The following is a 12,707-nucleotide window of genomic DNA, read 5'->3' as shown; positions in this document are numbered from 1 at the left end:
TATAGCTTAGATGAGCAGATTTGAAGATACAGGAAAATTTTGATTCTTCGGTAACCGGGAATCAAAAGCTAGCACAAGGAAGAAAATACGTAAAAAAAAAGGTGCATATGGTACTGTACGTTGCATGAAAGCATGAACAGTAAGCTTACCTGTCATAAATGGTAGTTCACACAAGTGGCACATTCTTGGAGTAGATGTGTCCGTGATTGTCATACATGAGTATAGAAATCGATGTTGTTTGCCAATAGGCTGAGTTGAGTTCGTGGTATCATCCACTAGTTGATCTGCAGGCTAGAGTAATGTATCCGCCAAATATGGAGAACTAGTTGAGTCCTTTTTTCCTATTGTCTAATAGTAATTAAGATGGGATCGTCTTTTCCAGGAACTCACTAACTTCATACGAACTTACCCAATTTTTTCTTCCTTTCAAGTTCTTAGGTTAAGTATGGTGCTCGAAGGGATACGACCATATCTGTAGCCGTTTGTAAGCTTTCTTAATTTTCAGAGTTAACGTGTATTTGCTGGAGGTTAGGCCTATTGTTAGAAACCGCCGGTTCAAAATTTTTATGTATATTGAATGACATTTTGAAAACATCCAATGTTGAATGGAAACCTTGACCACATAACAATATTTATGATTCATTGATGTTAATTAAATAACTGCTAAAGGGTTATTCCGTGCATCCTTAAAGCACGAATCTTTATTTAATTTGCACTCACGAATAAAAGTGATCTTAAACTAAAGGAATATCGCTCTGAAGATAGGGGATATCTACTAAAATGGATTATAAACTTTTCTAGAAAGAAAAGCAAATAGATGTGTTTTTAAATCGGGTCAACCTGTGATGTTCCATACCCAGATCCGGAGAATGCATCGGGTGTTACATAGAGAGCTAAAATCCATCAGTACTGTCAAACTTTGTAAATTTTTTATCCAAATTTATTGTCTTACAAGTTTCTAGTTGTAATATTAAAATAAATTTAAAGCTGTGAAGTTGAGGAGCTGGTCAACAAACGTGCTGGCAATGGGGTGGTACTTGTTCTTTCTCTATTTTTGTCTCAGTTTTGCAGATAAGAACTTGAAGGTGACTAGGGAGAGGAACAGAACCAAAGCTATGAAGGTAAATGAGTTGTAGAAATCCATGAAGATGGAGTCCTTAGGGGCACCCGACAAGATGAGGGAAGACTAACCATAAATAAATGTGTACTAATTTTACCCTTCTTCTATAAAAAAGAATACCCTTCTTGAAGGAATCTATTGTTAAGCAAAGAAAACAAAAGTTGAACAAAAAACAAATCTTCTATTTCGAAAATTATTACCTTCTACTTTCAAGGAAACAAAATGAAAAGAAAGCTTAAGCGAGGTTTTAAAAAATCGAAATTCATTACCTTCTACTTCGAAATTGCTTTTCACTCATGCCTTTCAGAGGAGAAGATGAGGTTGAAAAGCCATTGAGATGTTACATTCAACTTGCCCAGTATGGATTTAGTGGAAATTGGTAAGTATAGGTAGAAATTAGATGAAATTTAAGATGAGAAATAACTTTGAAAAGATGACTGGAAAAATACCTTGAAAAGAATTGGGGGAAAAGTTAAAACCCTGTACGTGAATGTACAAAAACAAGAAAGAGTAGAAAAAAAGACGGGAAAGGAATTTAGGGAAAACATCAAAATTAAATTCATTCTAATTATTTTTTTATATAAAACACTACCGCCAATGAAGAGCAGAGAGCGCGTACTTTTCATCTCACCCTAGCAACGGAAACATAATATGCCGTTAGTGTAACCTGGACTTTTACAGACAGATTTAAAAAATCCGTCGGTATATCTCATTCTAATTCACATTCCAGCATCTTATGCCGACCGATATCGTCCGTTAGTATAAACTTCTGTCAATAAATGTAAATTTTGTTGTAGTGATAGCTATGTTCAAGGCTTTAAGTAGAATAACTATCATCTTGTGTTGTTGTTATTTGAAAAAGAATAGTTAAAGTTTGAAACATCTATTGTTTAGAATAATGACATTTTAGAAATAGTTATATTCAAAATAACCATTGTATTTGGAATATCTTGTATTTGAAACAGTTGTGTTTTTTTAGAAGAGTCAAAATATCACCATTGTTTAAAATAACTATATTGAGAATAACTCATATTTGGAGCAGGTTAGAAAACTCTTATTCAGGAACAATCTTCATCTTGCACTTCAAGAGATGTTTCCCATTATATTACTTCACCAAAGTATAAGAAAGGGAAATAACCTCAAAATATGACAATTTTTAGGTTATATTTACTCTTGAGATGTTCTAGAAAATTTGGCTTGTTGGATCAAATATGAATGTAGTTAAGTGATTTTACTCTTAACCTTTTTTGTAACATGAAGTGGTTCTCCGTTATTTTAGAAAAAAATAAATAAATTCTTGTTCACTATTCATTATTTACCATTACCTACAAAATCCTTCCATAATAAAAGGAACCATAATGCCTTCCTAAATGAAAAATATTAATTATTATTCTCATTACTTGCTAGTTTTACAACCCATATTCTTAAAACACTGTTGGTTTTTCACAAATGATAAAAAGACTTTTTGATATTTTAATATTCTGACTCTCAAAATTCTCTCTGAAGTTCTTTCTATTTATTTTCTTCGTTTAGCCTTATTGTCAGCCACATTTCCTTTTATCTACCTTACCAATCACCACTTGTCGCGACACTTAGTGTTAATGGATTTGCTTCAGTTTTCCTCACCGTCTTCTTCCAGTACATCTGTCTACTTGTAAGAACCCTTTACAAGAACTCTTGTGCATTTATCACTTTGTTTTTGCATTGATTTTCGTCAGGCACTGTATCTTGTTGGAGTTCGGTCCCGAGTATTAGAATATTAAACATGCATGCTTAACTGTGCAATACATCAACTATATTATATTTTCTTCAGAAACGTTTCAATAAATATTTATAGAAAACCCTAAGAGGAGCTATTAGCTATTACCTTCTTTACCAGACTAACAGCTAACAACTTAACTACTAACTAACTAGCAACTGACAGCTTAACCGTTAGTAACTAACTATCTTCTATATACTCTATCATTCTCCTCGTTGTCAGAACTTTTTGGAACTAAGTTTCTTGTTATGACTCGAAGGGCTTCTCGAAAACCAGAGAAATATTTGGGAGGAACAGGTTTTGTAAGAACATCTGCTACTTGGTGCGCTGACGGTACATAGTTGACTTGAAGCAATCCTTCAAGAACTTTTTCACGAACAAAATGATAGTCTATCTCAACATGTTTGACTCGTGCATGATGTGTTGAGTTTGCTGCCATAGACACTGTGGAGGTATTATCACACCAGACCACTGGTGTTTGTTCCATCGAAACACCTATTTCCCGTAACAACTGCTGAACCCATATCAACTCAGAGACACAGTTTGCCAAGCTGCGGTATTCAGCTTCAGAAGACGACCTGGAGACCACAACCTGCTTCTTTGAACACCATGCTATTGGATTAGGCCCCAAATACACCACGTACCCCGTAGTGGAGCGTCTGTCTTCAACCGAAGATGCCCAGTCAGCATCTGAGTAGCAAACCAGCTGAAATTGCCCCTGTGTAAAAAATAGCCCATGATCCAAGGTGCCCACCAGATAGCGCAGAACCCGTTTAACGGCTTTCCAGTGAGATTCGTTAGGAGCATTCATATACTGACTGAGTTTGTTAACACAGAAAGCCAAATCAGGCCATGTGATGCAAAGGTACTGAAGCATACCAATGGTGCTACGATAAAGCTGTCCATCAACAGGCTTTTGTTCAACCGAATTGCTAGTAAGCTTAGAAAAACTTACCATAGGTGTTGGAGTAGGAGCAGCACCCGTCATACCAGTTTTAGACATAATTTCTTGTACATATTTTTTCTGGCTAAGACACATCCCCTGAGCAGTGTACTGCACATCAATACCAAGAAAAAAATTGAGGCATCCCAAGTCTTTGAGAGCAAATTGACTATGAAGCTGACTTATCACACCATCAATGTCTGTATTCGAATTTCCTGTGAGGACAATATCATCAACATATGCCATAAGTAGAAGTTGACTACTTTCAGTAGTGCAGATGAACAGTGACGGATCGGCTTTGGACCCATAAAAACCCAGTTTGCTGACCATAAGCTGTCTGAGAGTTTGAAACCACGCCCTTGGCGCCTGTCGCAACCCATATAATGCTTTATTCAGTTTGCATACCAACCTCTGATTGTTGGGTCCTGTTACTTCAAAACCAGGTGGCTGGTTCATGAATATATCTTCAGACAGTTCTCCATTCAAGAAGGCGTTGTTCACGTCCACTTGCCGAAGTGGCCATCCCTTCATTACGGCAACAGCAAGAACCGTCCGAATGGTCACTGCTCGAACTACCGGACTAAAGGTGTCCCGAAAGTTTGTCCCTGCATGTTGTGAATACCCCTTGGCTACCAGTCGAGCTTTATATCGATCAACCATGCCATCAGCCTTCTTTTTTATTTTAAACAACCACTTACATCCAACTGTGCGACGATGCAAGGGTAATGGACAGAAACTCCAGGTGTTGTTGTGAGCCAGGGCTGCTAGTTCAGCATGAACTGCATCACGCCAGACAGAGTGTGCCATAGCTTCATGAATAGTAGCGGGAACATCAGTGACTTCACTCACATTGCTTAAATAAGCTTTAGGCTTGAATACTCCAGCTTTGCTGCGTGTAAGCATTGGATGAGTGTTTTGTGGTATTTGTGACATAGGTAGAGAAGTTGTTGTGATGTGTGGTGGGTGATGTGATGGGACAGATGATGTAGATATAGGGTGCGGGGCTATAGAGGAAGAGGACTGTATACTAGGCTGGGCAGGTAAAGTATGAGTAGGTGTAAGGGCAGTGGTTGACATGGGTACTGTTGACGTAGTAGTCAATGAAGAGGGGATAGAATTCTGAGTGCTAGGCTGGAGAACAAGTAATTTTGAGCTAGTTGTTGGGCCTTTATTGGTTGAGATAGGGTGAGTAGCAGGAGTTTTGAAAGGAAAACTGTCTTCATGGAAAGTAACATGCCGAGTGACATATATTCGGCCAGTGCCATCTAGACACTTGTATCCTTTATGGGTGAAAGAGTAGCCAACAAAAGTACAGGGAGTGGAACGAAATTGGAGTTTGTGTGTGTTGTACAGTCTGAGATTAGGAAAACACAGGCATCCAAACGTCTTGAGCAAACTGTAATTAGGCTTGGTGTGATGAAGTTTTTCAAAGGGAGAGACAAAGTTGAGGGGAGCAGCTGGAAGTCTGTTAATAAGATAAATGGCACAGCTAAAAGCATCACTCCAGGAAGCCATTGGCATGGAAGCATGAGCAAGCATGGCCAGCCATATTTCAACTACTTGCCGGTGTTTGCGTTCAACAATACCGTTTTGGGCTGAAGTATACGGACAGGAGAAGCGTTGAGTAATTCCATGCTGAGAGAGATACGGTCTTAGTGCCTGAAATTCTCCACCCCCATCTGTTTGCATAGTTCGTAGTTGAACACCAAGGTTGCGCTCAACCTGTCTGTGAAACTGAGGAAAAACAGTCAACACCTCAGACTTTTTGTGTAGAAAATAGATCCAGGAGTATCTTGTGCATGCATCAGTAAACATTACATAGTATCAGAAACCATTGGAGGTTACTGGGGCTGGTCCCCAAACATCCGCAACAACTAACTGTAATGGAGCAGAATAGTGAGTAGTCGAAGGAGAGAACGGTTGTTTATGCTCCTTGCCAAGGTGACATGCAACACAGACAACCTTTTCTTTATTCTCATGAAATGACAAATTACAACTCTGTAAAGCTTTGAGCAACACATTTTTACAGGGATGCCCTAGTCTAGAGTGCCATACATTCAGAGGAGTAGCACCATTGGTTGCAAAGCACTGTGCAGAGTTTGTTGATGAAACCTGTCTAAGGCCATTATGTAAATGAAGCTTATAGAGACCGTCTTGCACAGATCCTCGAAGAAGAACTTCTTTTGTCTTTAGATCACGTATCTGACATTGTGATGGTAGGAACTCAAACATCACCTGATTGTCTCTGGTGAACTTAGATACAGACATCAAATTTTTAGTGATACCAGGAGTATATAAAATCGACTTCATATAAAGCGGTCGAGCCTTAGTGAACAAAGAAGATTGACCAGAACAAATAACAGGAAGAGCACTACCATTTCCTACATACACCATACCTGGTCCGTTGTGCGTCAGATTTTCACCAGCAGATGTTATTGAGTGAGTGAGATGATGTGTAGCCCCGGAGTCAGGGTACCAAGCAGGATCTCCCACAGTGTCAGGTGTAGCAATTAGAGCCTGTGGAGAAGCAACAGGAGCAGCGATTGGAACCGTATGCTGTGTAGGATGACTCATGCAAGAATTTGCCCAGGCAGGTTGAGGTTGTGCCCAGTTAGGCAAAGACAATAGAATTCCAAATCTGTGCACTAGTTTCAAGGCCAATGAGATGAGGGAGAACATCAGCACTAACCGAAGACATGAGCCACGACGCAAGGGCGCTATCTTGCTGCTCAAACTTGTCAAATTCAGCATTTTCTTGCAGCACCCCTTCACCATCAGTGACCACCGAAGGAGGCGGTATTGTGTTGAGATCAAGAAATGGTTGCAGTTTGTGAGCTTTAACTGCTAGCAAAACTTGTTGCCGCCATAGTAGATAATTGGAATCATCAAGAAGAACACTTATTTTCTTGGTAGAGAAAAACTTACTGTCAAGAACACTATTTGCAAGAGTGGACGCCATCGTTGGAGCAGCTGAGTGAGCAGCGGAAGGACTCGACAACGGTTCCATGCGTTATAGACGACTAGAACTTGACGCGAACCTCTGATACCATATTAGAATATTAAACATGCATGCTTAACTATGCAATACATCAACTATATTATATTTTCTTCAGAAACGTTTCAATACAATATTTATAGAAAACCCTAAGAGGAGCTATTAGCTATTACCTTCTTTACCAGACTAACAGCTAACAACTTAACTACTAACTAACTAGCAACTGACAGCTTAACCGTTAGTAACTAACTATCTTCTATATACTCTATCACCGAGCATGAAGAGTTTGAGATCTTTTGGTCGAAACTTGGTCGATCATGATCATTGAGAGTAATATTGTTGTTCCTTACTTGACATTTCGAAGTTGGCTCTCGTTCGTTTGGGTGGCCTAAACGTCGAGGCTCTTGTTGCGGTCACAAAACTGCTAAGTCTTATGCACAAGTGATCAACACAAAGCTGGATATGAAGTGCAATAGATGATCATCTGTGATTTTTAATCATGGAGCACATAAAGCAAAATAATTGTAAGAAGGTGTAGCATCGTCGAACATATGATTCTTACATGGAAGAGAACAATACTATATATTTCTCTTACACTGATTTACAAGGTTGAAAAATGGGTATTAAAGAACCTAGAATTTGTTGTGTCAAACTTATTTTCAGGGATTGAATATGACGTTCCCACATTTGCATTTCCAACTCATGGGCTTGTAGTTGGAGTTATCAACTCTTCTTGCGTAAGCAACACCAAAGAGTAACGTTGAGAAATTCTTGTTCCCATTTCTGACTTGCGGATTTGTAGGCACTTGAATGGCTTCACAATGCCCGCATGAACTGCATCTTCTATCACACCTTGGCGGCCTTGACCCTATCTGAGCGCTCAATATTTTCTTTTCTTCATTTACTTTCTATCAAACGTAAGAAAAAAAAAAGAAGACAGACCTTCTTAACATTCATTGTATGATCTTCAGAGGAAAAGAAATATAATTTTCTGTTCTGTATGCTGGTTTACCTTGGAAAAGGTATCAGATTTGGGGTTTGGTCTACCTGAAAATTAAAAACAAGTTTAAAAAAATTGTGTTCATTAATTCAAAAAATATTTTCAAAACTTACTGGTTGTGATGAAAATTTTATTGATTACGTACCTTCAGCTTTGTATCTAACTTGGGTTGTGCTTAAAATCAAGAGAAAAATAAGGAAAAGGTAGCGATGTCTTTGGCAAAGTACGAAACCGTGGCTATAAAACATTTTGATGAACAGCACAATAGTGGTTTCAGTAAATGAAATGAAAGCTTAATGTAAGTGTTGTCTCGCACTGAGTCTGTTGAAATGATGGAAGGTGGAAGGAAAACTAATTATATTTATGCAGAAATAGAACTATAAATGTGAATAAAAGGAACCCAGAAAGGGGAAGAGCATTATTAACCTCGTTTCTTGAGCCCTTTGCCGACCTGTTTAGCTCCTAGACCAACAAAGATTTTCAAACACAGACAAGCTGATGGAAGATAGGTAAAAACATAATCCTGTTAGAGGAGAATGGAATTTTTCCAAGTAAAGAAAAAGAACGCAACAAAGAACACCAGAAACGCCACCAAGTTCCCACAAAAAGACATGGAATAACAGCTGTCGGAATTTTGGGTAATTTCCCTTTCGTTATTGATACTAAAAAAAATTTAAACAGATTCTGTTTTTCTTGGGGAATTTCTTGTATGGGTGGTTGCTTTCCGAGCATTTTGAACTCATCACGCCATATCTTCTTCTTTGTTGTTTCACTGAGAAAATAAAAATAACAGAAAAAAGTGAACAACATCACGTTTGGTTCGCTGTATTGGAATAGAGGCGTAATGGAATAGAGACGTAATAACAAATCAATTGTTTGGTTGAATGTAATGAAATGAAGGCGTAATAGTATTCTTATGTTTGGTTGAATGGAATGGAGGTGTAATAGCATAATGAAAAAAGCTAAAATGACTAGAATACCCTTAGCAAAAATTTGTTTAGATAAATGATTATTGTTATTGTTATTAAATTTTAATAAGATTATTAATATCAGTAATAAATAATTTAATCATATTTTAACATAATTATTATTAAATATAATTTAATAAAATTCGTAATATTAGATATTCTTAATATTAAATTACTAAAATCATAATATATAATACTATAAAATATAATTTAACATAATTATTATTAAATATAATTTAATAAAATATATAATTTAATAAAATTCTTAATATTAAATATATTCTTATATGAATTTACTAAAATCATAATATATAATACTATAAAATATAATTTAAAATAATTATTATTAAATATAATTTAATAAAAATATATAATTTAATCTAAAGTTTGAATGTGTATTTACCTAGCAAAAATCAACGAACTCTTGTGTAACTATAACCTTAATAATATATGATGTATAATTAATATTTCGTGACTAATTAATAGCATAAAGAAAAATATAGTAATGACAATTTATAGTATACGATTAAAATGCTAATAATTTATAGTATACAATTAAAATATTATAAATAAAATAATAGTAAATGATATATAAGATAAATTAACATATAAATAATTCATATATTTAGAATGAATAAAGATAAATTTAGTGTGATAAAATACAACATTACTTTGAAATCAAGGTTGCGAATTAGTTTTCGTGCAAGCTTTTCCAAATGCTATATTAATGATATTGAACAAGTAGTAATGTAAATCTCTTTTCTTATATCCTTCAAATACTTCAACTGATTTCTCCATTTATCAGCAAAATAAAAGCCATCCTGATCAGGAAAACAACTTCCAAATATAGCATTTGATCCAGTCATCCTCATAAACAAACAAGTCAACCCCCTATTACAAGCCTCAGTTCCCAATAGGCAATACGAGAAAAACAAGATTCCAGTGGCAACATAATTTCAAAATATATAAACATGCATTTAAAAACTTTTAGATCAAACATCAAATTTACTGGCAATGCTGCAACAAAGTTGCTTCACTGCTTCAAAGTTGTTATCGTCAAGGGAGAAACTGCTCAGTCTATTAACCATGGCATCCTCAGTAACTTGATCAAATTGGTACCCATTCCTGAACAACAAATAGCCCCCACATTCCCAGGCTGAGATGGCATGAGAGGTTGCACAAGTTTTCTGTTGGATGGATTAAAATTAATCCATCAATAAGTTTTCAACAATATTGAATCCTCCAATTTGACATCAATTTTCAAAAAATACTTAATAAAAATGTACAGGTCCATACTTCTCAACTAAAGAACACTTTATTGTAGGTTATTTTAAACGAAGTAACTTGTGAGCAGAAAACAAGCTTATTTTCACGATGGAATTATACAAAATGTTCATACATCAAAAGATCATGTCTACTAACCTCAAACTGATAACTCAAACAACAATTTGTTCAGTCATGACTTGCTTTAGCCATATGGGGATTGTCAACAATGACTTCACTGCCTGCTTCATGTATCTCAGAGCAGACCGCAACATTGCCCTAGCTTTCCTATCAGGAGTGCAACCAGACAAAATCATCTCTTCATATACAGCTGGGACCTTAATCCAAACCACACAGAGTATCTTTAAATAACAAAACATGGATGTTACAATTGTAAATAGATGATGCTTGCAATGCATTACGTTAAAAGCAACTGATGCAGAAGCAGAATTGACCAGACCAATACCACAAATCTGTTTGATCTTTCAACGTTTTTTAGTGGACAGAAAAACTAGATTATTCGACTTTGAACAATAAGGATGAGGTAAGTTCTTACACTCTGAATATAGTCCATAACTTCCTTATCTCTAATTTTGTTGCCGTCATTGTCAACAACATTAAAGACTGAAACATACAAGTAACTGGTTAACCCGGGATTTAACATACAATTCAAGCAGGTTTTAAGAAAAAAAACCCTTACCATCCATAAACCATCCTCCATCAGATGATATGTATGCCTTTGTTATTGTAAGATTCATATCTGTAAGCACTTGGACAACTTCCAGGAGAATCCCATGTTTGTTGACACTGTCAACCTAACCAGCAAAAATATCTTCTCTTCTCGTATCTTACTTTTGTCTTTAAAAATGATAGTTTAATCACATGCAATGAGCTCATGTCTTCTGTACGCCCCGAGGCGATTTTCTTTGATTGATCATCTAATTTTCATAGTCTTTTTCTGGTCCCCTGGTAAATGATAGTACAGGTGAATGTTGCGATTATTTTTCCTTCTTTTTGTCTATCACCATCTTCTTCGATTTTTTCCCTATATATTTAAGTTACAACTACAACAACGAGTGTTTAAAACGAGAATAACGACAATTGTTGAGAGGTGGACTCAATTTTTAGAAGTCTTCTAGGGGTTAGATCGATTATTCGGTAGATAATATTACATTAATTTTAATTTTTATATTTCGTAAACTTTAGCCTTAATTTAAATGATAGTAATTAATTTTATTAGATTATTTTTACTATTAGTCTCGCATTATAATTATAATTTTTAATTTAATTATTTTTAATTTTATACTTTTAGATTTTAAAATTTTAATTTTAATTCAGTTAAATTTATTAATTAAAATTACATTTTTTAATAATATGTGAAATATATCAACGAATTATCATAACATTACATATATTATTTTATGTTTGTTGAAAATAATGAAACTTAACTTTAACAGAATAAATAAATATTGTTAGTTGATGATCAAAATTTCGAAATTAAGAAAGTATAAAACTAAAATGTAGAAATCAGTGTATAGTAATAAAATTTACACATTTGGACATTGTCATTTGAACTAAATAGTTATGGTAATGTTGTCATATTTGGTTTTTATTTGAGTACTTTCTTAGATTATTCTTCAGTTCGGTGGGGCCTGTCCCATACCCAAGTGCATGAGGTCTGTTCGGCCACAAAATCTAAGACCCAAACTTAATTATGGGCCAGAAATGCAGTGGGCCCGTTTCTAGCAATCCGCAGCGAGGTTTCTAAAGCTAAGAATAGATCAAAGTATAGAACAAGAATTTTAGTGAAGTAGTGATTTTTGTTTTTCTGACAAAGATAAAAATTTCATAAAATAGAGGAATAGGAAAACAAGCATCGGGACATCGTCCCATATAATAAAGAACACAAACCCAATTACAAAAGCGGATAACATAATCAAGGACCTAAGTCCGATACAAGACAAAACCTTAAAAGTGACTCCAAATATAACATTCTAAATTCGATCTAGATGTTATGTCGGATCTTGGAGGCTACATCATCTACTTGTTTTAAAAACTCTAGATTGAAACCTTGTTAAGTGTTTGTTTCGAAAAACATTAATTTTAGCACATCTCGAATAAGTTTAAAATCGCATTGAACTTACTTATCTTACTGTAAAACTTGATTTGTTATTTAGATTTGCAGCGAAAAACTTCAGAGTTGTCAATTTTGAAAACAGTGATTCCAGCATGTGAAAATGTAAAATTTGCAGTTAAACGAAGCTAAATTGTCAAAAATTCAACAGTTAACCCAAACTTGATAATAATGTCCAAAAAACATTTAATAGTCCAAAAGTCCGTAAAACCTAAGTAAAACTTTATTTTACCAACATAAGCGTGAGACCAACCTGAGCTCCCGAGCACTGCCAATCTTAAGTCTGAGGATTACCTGAAAAGGTTAATAAATTAAGTGAGCTACAAAGCCCAGTGTGCGGCTTAACATACATACAAAACAAAAAGCAGAGAATAATACATAGATTATAACATAGCAAATACAGATGGTATGAAATATTTAGCGATGCAAAATAACAAACAAATCAGATCATGCCCCCATCCGCTACACACCATCTCTCTGTAACATCCTGCACGACGAAGTCCTAACTATTTAAGTGTTGTTTAT

General features: G+C 35.4%; 1 protein-coding gene across 6 annotated transcripts; it reads right to left on the bottom strand.

Annotated features, from left to right (window-relative positions):
- Nucleotides 1–7,304: 7,304 nt before the first annotated feature.
- Nucleotides 7,305–11,112, bottom strand: LOC105763487 (EPIDERMAL PATTERNING FACTOR-like protein 2). 6 transcript variants are annotated; one of them, XM_052624922.1, is made up of 4 exons: nt 10,208–10,593; nt 7,963–8,589; nt 7,830–7,864; nt 7,305–7,725 (listed from the first exon to the last, which is right to left on the bottom strand). In XM_052624922.1, exons 2-4 carry the CDS (start codon nt 8,063–8,065, stop codon nt 7,477–7,479), a joined length of 387 nt encoding a protein of 128 aa, XP_052480882.1. In that variant the 5' UTR covers nt 8,066–8,589; nt 10,208–10,593; the 3' UTR covers nt 7,305–7,476. The 6 variants fall into 6 exon arrangements, 4 of the variants coding, with proteins under 4 accessions (XP_052480882.1, XP_052480883.1, XP_012437182.1 ...); XM_052624923.1 differs by lacking the exons at nt 7,305–7,725; nt 7,830–7,864 and adding exons at nt 10,605–10,672; nt 10,749–11,112 and having other exon boundaries at nt 8,227–8,589; nt 10,208–10,386; XM_012581728.2 differs by lacking the exons at nt 7,305–7,725; nt 7,830–7,864; nt 7,963–8,589 and adding exons at nt 9,531–9,910; nt 10,605–10,672; nt 10,749–11,111 and having other exon boundaries at nt 10,208–10,386.
- Nucleotides 11,113–12,707: the final 1,595 nt, after the last annotated feature.

This window comes from Gossypium raimondii, chromosome 12 (assembly GCF_025698545.1).
Source record: "Gossypium raimondii isolate GPD5lz chromosome 12, ASM2569854v1, whole genome shotgun sequence".
Taxonomy (NCBI): domain Eukaryota; kingdom Viridiplantae; phylum Streptophyta; class Magnoliopsida; order Malvales; family Malvaceae; genus Gossypium; species Gossypium raimondii.
Note: the sequence above shows the minus strand (reverse complement) of the source record. Positions and strands in the feature narration are given on the sequence as shown.

Excerpts from the sequence above, each read along its gene's own strand:
- LOC105763487 (XM_052624922.1), bottom strand. The coding sequence starts at position 8,065 with ATGTTTTATAGCCACGGTTTCGTACTTTGCCAAAGACATCGCTACCTT. Across the intron at positions 7,865-7,962 it reads AGTTAGATACAAAGCTGAAG|GTAGACCAAACCCCAAATCT; the intron begins GTACGTAATCAA and ends TTTAATTTTCAG. Across the intron at positions 7,726-7,829 it reads AATCTGATACCTTTTCCAAG|AAAGTAAATGAAGAAAAGAA; the intron begins GTAAACCAGCAT and ends TACGTTTGATAG.